This window comes from Nelusetta ayraudi, unplaced genomic scaffold, assembly GCF_046127955.1.
Source record: "Nelusetta ayraudi isolate G7.1 ecotype Tasmania unplaced genomic scaffold, CSIRO-AGI_Nayr_v1 ptg000002l, whole genome shotgun sequence".
In the NCBI taxonomy this organism is placed as follows: Eukaryota; Metazoa; Chordata; class Actinopteri; order Tetraodontiformes; family Monacanthidae; genus Nelusetta; species Nelusetta ayraudi.
This window is the reverse complement of record NW_027466052.1, coordinates 10625001-10633776: the sequence shown is the minus strand read 5'-3', so window position 1 is coordinate 10633776 and position 8776 is coordinate 10625001. Positions and strand designations below refer to the sequence as shown.

Here is an 8776-nt window from a genome sequence, read left to right as displayed (position 1 = left end):
TGTCTCACAGGCAAAATGGGCGAAGACCTGTTCAGTGCCCTCGTGCGTCTGGGCGGCCACGACCAACACCAGACTTCTGAATGTGCCACACAGCCGAAGGTCCCACCTCACGGTGACCCAGCCCTGAAGGTCCTCCAGCTGACCGAGGCCCTCAGGGTGCTGCTGGCGGACCAGGGCAGCCATGAAAAGCGGGACATCCTGAGGCGGCAGGTCAGCGGCGACACAGCACAGATGATACTGGAGTGGCTGGCCAGAGACGAGGTGAGTGCTGTGTCACACCAGAGCAGACACACAAACATCACACCAGACTCAACTCTTCACTATTTGATGTTGGTGCATTAAGCTGTGCTGCACCACGTCAATGTCACCTGAGAACATAAAAAATGAAGGAAGACAGAAATTCCACCAGTCGGAAAAGTACGAGCACCAGCTCACCTTCAGATCACACATCTGAAGTGTGTGCTGGATGTTTTTACACCTACATTTTAAGACAAAAACACAACAAAAAAAACTTTATTTTCTTAAATTCTAATTTGACGACTGCAGCCTTGCAGGTTGAGGAGGTTAAGGTGGAGGATTGTCGGGTAAACAACAGCGTTGCACGACTTCCCAGTCCATGGCTTTTATTAGTCGTGGATGTGGGTCTTTGATCCTGGTCACTCACATCTGGAGGACTTTAGCCTGCTGCCAGCGAAACGCAGGATCTACTGCAGACATAATGAGAACCAGAGCTTCTGTTTTCAGGTTCAAACTGTTTCACCCCCATCGGTTTCAGTTCCCCTTGTTTCCCTCCTTCATCTCGGGGCCCTGCCTCCCTCATCCCATCTGTGCTAAAATTATCTGGTCCACCTTAATCACTTGCAGTATTTCTCCTCTATTCTCCGCTATTTTCCATAAGTTGCCTTCTCTCAACTTTTTCCTCACATTTCTACCTCCTCCTCCTCCTCGTCCTGCTCCTCCTCCCTCTCCTCCTCCTCCCCTTCCTATGCATCTCTATTACTGGCTTCTTTCTCCTGCACCACATCTGACAAGCATGTGCTGCAGGAAAACTTTCCTCTCCCCTTGCGCCCCTTGACGAAGCCCCTCCATAGAAAAAGAAAAAAAAAAATCAGCTCGACCAAGAGGCATTTCAGATAGAGTGGAAGAACATCTGAGTTGCAGAAGAGAGTGCGAGGAGAGATGAGAGATTATGAGTCGCAGCAAGAACACAGAGATACGGTCAGAGCCCAGGCAGTTTGAGTGCACTTGAAAGAGAAAGAGAGAGAGAGAGAGAGAGGGAGAGAGAGAGAGAGAGAGAGGGAGAGAGAAAAGGGGGAGTGAGAAAGAGGGTAAAAAAAGAGAAGAAAGAAAGGGAGTACAGCCAACTGGCATAGTTTGAGTTTTTCTGCTTGGCTCTAAAAGTCTCAGGCTGTCCAGACACCAAACCACACGGAGGTCCTTCTCTGCTCCCTGAGCAAATGCAGCATGGAGAGTGAGAAGAGGAGCAAACAGACCCCGTGAGATCGAGGGCACAAAGAGTTCCGAGCTGCCACCTTTTTGCTCGTCGGCCGTTCTTGGAGTTTGTTTGGACACTGTGCAGCGGAAGCCGCCTTGTCAGTAGTTGTCAGGAGAGACGTGGCTGCGGTACGATGGGCCTGCAGGATGGAGTGTGATATTGATTTCCACAAACACTTTGCTTGGCTTCGGAAGGTAGGACGCTTGTATGTCTTCTCTTCACTTCTGCTTTTGCACGTTGTGAGGTTTGCAACTTCAACTGTTTGGAACTCTGCAAACGCGGTTGCCATGGAGGATAATGTGGGAGAAATCAAGCACGTTGATGTTTTGGGGTTTTTTGTTTTTTTTTGGAGGGGAGTTAAAGAGTGCATGCCCTGCATAACTGCACAGCAAAGACAAGGCATTTTTAGGTGAAATAATTCCAATTCCAAGGTGGGCTGAATGCTGAACGCAGCGTCGGGTCATGAGGTTAACATGTTGGAGGGGAAGAATGAGTGGTGCAAGTAAGACGAGATGATTTCCTCCCACTGAAACCTGCAGGGAGTCTCCAGATAACACATACCACATTGGTGCCATCATTCACCGTTCTCCGCTCTCTTCACTGCAGCCCAGTACGTGTTAAAATGTGTGAAAGAAGGCCTTCAAAGCCTGCACCACTTCAAACATGTTTGTCACTTCAAAGCAAACTTTGACACCTGAAGTCGTTTCAAAGATGTGTGAACAAGTGTTTGGCAATTTATGCATTCAAGAAAAAAAAAAACATTCTGAGGCGTTGCGATTCTTTTCTTTAAGAACAATCTTCTAAAGCGCAACTGAAAAACAAGCAAGTACACATAAAAAAAACACACTTGCTCAAACGAAATACAGCAACAGGAGCAGACAAGCCACCACCTCTGACCGCTGTTCCACCTGCGTGGGACCGAGAACTGGATCATGAGATAAACATCATGAAACCCTGATAGTGTAACATTGGAATTTTCAAAAAATATCTCAAGGAATTGCAACAACATTTATCAAAGTGATTAAAAAAAAAGACCATCTGAAAGCTCCATTGTTCCCACTGTGCATCAGAAAATCCTTAATTAAACTGCCGAAACCAGTTCAGGCAGTTACTGGGTCCTCCCAGAGCATTTAAAGCAAACATTTAGTTTTATCCATTATTGCAAAACCACATCTTGCTCACATCGGCCTGCACAATGGCTCTCTGACTGTGGTTAAAGGCCTGGAATTCTGGGAAATTTAGACTCATTTACTTTCACTTCCCTTGAAGATAGCGGGGAAATATGTGAGCTCCACCAGCAGCCCTGAGCTCAGCCGTCACCCGACATTTCCCTCCACTAATCGGCCAGTGCGAAAGGTCGTGCACAACTTTCAATGCTGGATTAAGGCTCCTTAATCTCTTTTTTTCTTGTGCATATTTTCACCCACATACAAACCATCCTCGTCATTGAGAGAAAAGGAGTATGTGAGTGCGTCTTGGTGTGTGTACATGCGCATGCCTGTGTGTGTTTGCCTCCATGCATCAATGTGGCTGGGACTCTAACCTCATTAAAAAGTTATTAATTTAAGCCACCGGACAGATGTTCTGTTATGAGTGTAATAGTTGACCTTTGCTCTGAAGGTAAACCTGCATTCGTCGGGCAACAGTGAGTCCTACCAGGAGCGTTTATCACGTCTGGAGGGGGACAAAGAGTCACTAATTCTGCAGGTGAGATTAGTCGCTGCCCGATTGCAAAACGCTGAACAATAAAACCTCTGTCTGAAGTGTGAACCTCAGGTCTCGACAATTCTTTTGTGGTAACGCAACGCTTCAATGATGAAGTTTGAATCAGCCAGATTAGGCCACAGCCTACTAGGTGACGACACACTTACTGCGAACAGCAACTGTATCACGTAACAAGCTCGAGTTTGGAGGGAGGAAGCGCAAAGGTGCAGTGTTGTGTCATAAATGTTGCGTAATTCGTGTTTTTTTTTTTTCTGTTTCCACATTGGCGAAGCAATGATTTTAAAGCTGTCGCAAGACCAGAAAGTCTCGTCGAGTGTGAAATACTAGAGTGCGACAGGTGCCTCTGCTGGGGGCAGGTTGAGGCTGGTGTCACCGTGCCCTGCACAGTGGTTCAAGCCTCTAGTTAAACATTCTCAGGTAAAATGTATCTTCAGTCCGCAGGTCAAACCTGCCTTTGTAACTTGTAAAGAGCTGCCCAGTGGCCTTGTGTTGATCTTTACACTTTGACACTGACGGGTGAGGAAAGTCCACAATCACTGGTTGACTGATTGAACGGGTATTAAGGTCCTTTGATGGAGCTCTGTAGTTTTATTTTCTTGTTTTTAAAAAGGAAATACTTTTGCCTCATGTCACTGTATGAAAACAGGTGAGCGTGCTGACGGACCAGGTGGAGGCTCAGGGGGCGAAGATCAGCCACCTGCAGAGTTCTCTGGAAGAGCATCAACACAAACTCGACTCCACAGAGGAGATGCTGCAGCAGGTACACACCGTCAACACTTTAGCGCAGCTGGAAAAGCCTTTGCACACACCGCCAGGCTTCTGTAACAACACTGTTCCCGTGTGTGATGTGAAGTGAGAGGGTCATCCGTGGTCTCGAGCTCTTGCCATGAGCAACAGAAGGCAAAGTGAAGTGACCTCTGTCTCCTGCACAGACATTCCAGCGCTGCTCTGGACAAAATAACCTTGACAACCGGGGTATTTTGGAGGCTCAGACTCATTCCAGGACGGTGTCTCAGAGCACATTTCAGTTTGCGCAGGGCGAGACAAGTCTGTCTGGGCAGGTGATTACGGCACCGTAAGCCACACCCCGGAGAAACATGTGACAGGAGAGACACAGAAGGGAGAGACGCAGAGGAAGAGAAAGGCGAGAGAGCGCGCAGCGCGTGGAACTCCACAAAGAACTTTTTAATGGATGTGTGAAACTTTAACCTACCGAGACAACAAGACTTGGTGGCCTCCATGAGGAAAGCGCTCTGACTCTCCTGCTGGCAGACCAGAAAGTAAGATGACTCACATAAATAGTGCAGTTTTTTCCCCTTTTATTCTACTCTTATCCATTAAAACTGTTTAAACTTTAAAGTCCAATATTTTTTTTTTGTGAGTGAGGAAAGAAATTAAACAAATGTTTTAATGAATTATGAAGTCAAAGTTTAAAAGTCTGCTTGAGGTGCATGCACACTGTAGCTTTATGTGAGCCCAGGGTCACTCTGAGGCTTTGGACCTGAGCCGTAAAGCTCTTCCCGGTGACAAAACTCTCATATTTTCCTCTGAGGTCTACTGCAGCCATCCAAGCCATTTCCCGAAACCCGAGGTTTTAAACGGACCTATCCGTACATTCACGGTTTGCCTGCCTCGGATGCATGCTTCCAGGTTCTAAGTGATTCAGCACCTGCTTGGCGTCAGCCAAACTGGCGGTGCCTGTGGTAAATTTCTGTCCGGGCCGACGGGCAACGATGAGAGCAGGAGCTGCGCGGCAGTGCAGCTGCACCGTCTTCTTCAGGAAAAGCCATCCAAACAAGTTATTTTTATTGCTCTTTAAATGTTTTGCGTGCTTTTGTCAGCCTCCCTCCCTACCGCGCACATTACACCCCCCCCCCCCCTCCCTCCCTTTGAGCGAGCTGTGAAATAGGCATTATAAATAGTGGTCATGGGTTGTGTATATTTAGCCGCTCAAACCAGTGTGGAAGGGACACTCGCTACAGACCTGCAGGCTGGACGGACCTGATGTTGCCTCTGTGCAGTGAGTGTTGAGTGTTGAGCGTCCAGATGGGAACCAATGTGTGTTTTTCTTCTTTGTTTGCATGTTTACTTGCTTGTTTGGCCCTAACACTACAACCCCTCTACCCTCCACCGGCTGACCAGGAGTTCCTGCATAGGACTTCGCTGGAGAACCAGAAGCTGAGTCTCATGGGGGAGGTGTCCTACCTGAAAGTCAAGCTGGCAGACATGGAGGGAAAGCAGAGCCACGGGGTGGACAGGCAGCACAAAGCAGAGGTGAGGGCATTTATTTATTGTTTTCTGCTGTTAGAAGAAAGTTGTTGCATCTCATTATTTGGCAGCTATCACAGATTTTACATTGGCAACTTCATGAAGTAACTTGTAACATGTGGCAGCCTGGGAGCAGGTTGAAGATGTCATTGAGGATTGTTTGTTTAGCTACAATGTTCAGGACTTTGTTCAACCTCCCTTGATGAACCTGCAGCTAACTGGTGGACGCAAAAATGCTGCATTATATCCCAAAGAATCTACTCTCAAACTGAGCTGCTCATTCTATTATTCGAGGACCATTAACACCCTGGAAGGACGTAGGGAAATATTCACCCAAACACTGGCTCTGTTCATTCTGGGCAGGGGCTTCGGAAGGAAACACTTTTTTTTTTTTTTTTTAAGCTTTTAATCTGAGCTCTGTATTTACCAATGCGTTAGGTTACGGGCAGACATCCCGGGAAGTGGGGGAAAAGTTACATTACCTCCAGACAGGATAGTGTAATGTATGTAGTTACTGTCAAAACAGAGCCACTCAAAGACGCTTTGTGTCTGCAGGTTAAAACAGTTCAAGCAGAGCCGCACTGCTGTGATGGATGACCGACCAAATTGGACTGTGAGCAGCTTTAAAGCTCAACACTTTCCTTCTGGGTAGCGGGAAATGACATTTTCTCTGAGGAGATTTGCTCCCCAATACACATTCCTCAGTTTTATTAAGTGCAGGACGCATCAATATTGCGGTATAACAACCACACATGTATTTTACGTGGACAAGCGCCGCTTTTGCACTTCATCCTCTGCTTCTACCCTAAACCAAAAGTTCTCAGCTGCAGCCGCTTAGACTTTAGGAGAATATGGAAAAATCCGCTTTGAACCCTTTGCTGGCCTCACGCTACCCACTACAACACAAACACGTCCACATGAATGCATGTTTACAACGGCCGCACACAAGGAAGCCTCCTTTGCTGTGGAGCCAGTAAAGCCGTACGGTTAAATTTAGCAGCGGAGGCGGCTCCATATCATCTGTCACATCCGCCGCACCGGACCACGAGTGAGACTTCCTCTGTCCGCAGTCCACGCATAGCTTGGCTGCTGTTTACACTCTTTTTGAAAGGAACATGGGCAGAGGATCACCTCCGAAAGGTTGCAACCCGACGCCTTTCCTGCAGTTAATCAGCGCAAACTACGCGTGTGGATTCTCAGAGTTTGGCACAGCTCGGAGACATTTCCCTCAGATCATTCAGAAAAAAAACAAATCATCTTGTATTTACTGTTCGGAGATCAGCCAGACGTGTGTTTTGATTCGGAAATCGCTTTGATCAGAGCAGAAAACAACAGCAGTAATTTGGGATCTATACTGTTTGAGAAAAGAATCCTTTGCAAAAAAAAAAAGCTTGATGTCATCAGAATGCAGTTGTTACGATGTACAAAAGGGAAAGAAAATGTAACATTTTGATCGTTAAAAACAACAGCTTTGGGAATTCCGTGTCGGAAGCCCAGCTATTATTGCAAAGCAGAAAGACACAGCTGAGCTGAATGCTCTGCACCATTAAACGGCGAGGCGGCGCTTTATCGACGGTTCAGTGGATCTCAGCTCAAGATCAAGCACACTGCCAGCACGAGCGAAGAAGCAACACTTTGACACACAAGAGACACGAGTGGCCTCCGTTTCTAAATGCTTGTTTCGTTTTCTTTCTCCTCGGTCGCCTCCGCCAGACTGTCGTGAATTTCATAAGTGAGCTGCAGGAGCAGATGTGTAGGTTTCAAAAGGAGATCAGTAGCAAGATCCAGGAGAAAAAGGCCTCGGGGATCAGCTCGGCGGCTGACAGCAGCTCAGCGGCGGCCGCAAAGGTCGAGACCTCAGACCACAGCGAGGCCCGTGGAAGCACCTCGGGGCCGGCGCACCCGCTGGACGAGGAGCCAGACGGGACGGCAGGCCGCCTGCAGGACCAAGAAGCAGAGCAGCAGCACCGCTGCGGGGGAGAAAGTGTAGGCGTTGCCTGCTAAGCATGCCGTTCTGATGTTGTGTGTCCAGCGGAGTGTTGCGTGGTGTCTAATCTTCAGGTTTCAGACGCAAATGAAACGAGCACTCACCAAAAAAAAAGAAAAGAAGAGAGAAAACTGACAGCACGCCCGTTTCTTCTGTCCTGCGGCGCCACGCTGCCTCGACATAATGCATTTGACTTTATATTACGCCTGATGAGTGTTTTTGCGGGCAAAAACGTACAGACACACTCAGACCACCTGTCTGAATGTTCAAAGAGGCTCAAACTCTGAACGCATTCTGTTTTCAGGGCTTGATCAGAGAGCTGAGGATTCTCAAGGACAAAGTGGAGCACCTGGAGGATGAGAAGCTGCAGTACGAGAAGAAACTCAAAGCGACCAAAGTAAGAGAGAAGGTTATGAATTTCCTTTGGACTTTGCAACATTGAAATTCCTCTGCGCCAAACTGCCCATTTATCTTTCCTAAACGCTGTCCAGTCCGAGTGTTTAAGTGGGGCATTCTGTCTGCGCACTCAGCATAGTTCAGGTCTGTTTTTTTTTTCCTGAGAAGTGTAATAACTTCAATTTTAAAGTGCTGCCCTGATGGACTCCTTCTGAGGTGTTTTCGGTTGAGTGATGTTGGCATCACTCCCACAACCTTAATGTCTCTGATATTACCTCCTCTCTAATTTTATTTTCCCAACCACAAAAGCCTCAGTAATTCTAGCAGCTGTTCACTGGGACTGTGTCCTGGTTGAGCCTCAAAGGTGATACTGCAGTCAGTACTTTGTAAATTTCAGCTTTTATTAGTACCGCACTCACACCCAAAGCTTCAGTATCGTTGTTGCTTGCGTTATCCTACACCTCACACTGCTACAATTACTTTTAACCACTTACTTTCTACTGTTTTTGAGGGGTTGGTTAGTATGTTGCTAGCTAGCAGGTAGAAATGTTTGCTAGCCAGCCAGCACTTGAGCTGCATCACCATTATGACATCTGTCGACGGCGTTTTTGTTGTATTTAGCGTCAACTATGAGATTGTGTGCTCACACACACACACAACACACACACACACACACACACACACACACATACACACTGATACAGCAGATATCTAGTGTTTAAAAAAAGGTTTGTATGACTTCCATATGCACCCTACTGTGCAAAAATAAACCAGTAGGAAAGAGCAGACAGATAAAGTTTTATTGAGGCTTCTTTTTTCTTGCTCCGAACACACACACAGGAAACACTGGCACTGCTTCACGTACCGTATCCAAACTTTTACTGCCATCTGTTACGCCTCTCAAA

At 47.1% G+C, this 8776-nt stretch overlaps 1 protein-coding gene across 6 annotated transcripts in view; it reads left to right on the top strand.

The window, feature by feature from the left end:
- Nucleotides 1-8776, top strand: part of ppfibp2a (PPFIA binding protein 2a) — an 18302-nt gene continuing 9526 nt past the window's right edge. The window contains exons 1-6 of one of the 6 annotated variants that reach the window (XM_076023546.1): nucleotides 1-261; nucleotides 3116-3202; nucleotides 3867-3980; nucleotides 5363-5494; nucleotides 7202-7474; nucleotides 7780-7872. In XM_076023546.1, the coding sequence (XP_075879661.1) occupies nucleotides 16-261; nucleotides 3116-3202; nucleotides 3867-3980; nucleotides 5363-5494; nucleotides 7202-7474; nucleotides 7780-7872 (945 nt within the window). In that variant the 5' untranslated portion in view covers nucleotides 1-15. Of the gene's footprint in view, nucleotides 262-984; nucleotides 1690-3115; nucleotides 3203-3866; nucleotides 3981-4159; nucleotides 4501-4658; nucleotides 5241-5362; nucleotides 5495-7201; nucleotides 7475-7779; nucleotides 7873-8776 lie in introns of those variants that run through there. The other 5 variants (XM_076023547.1, XM_076023548.1, XM_076023549.1 and 2 more) reach the window with 5 other exon arrangements.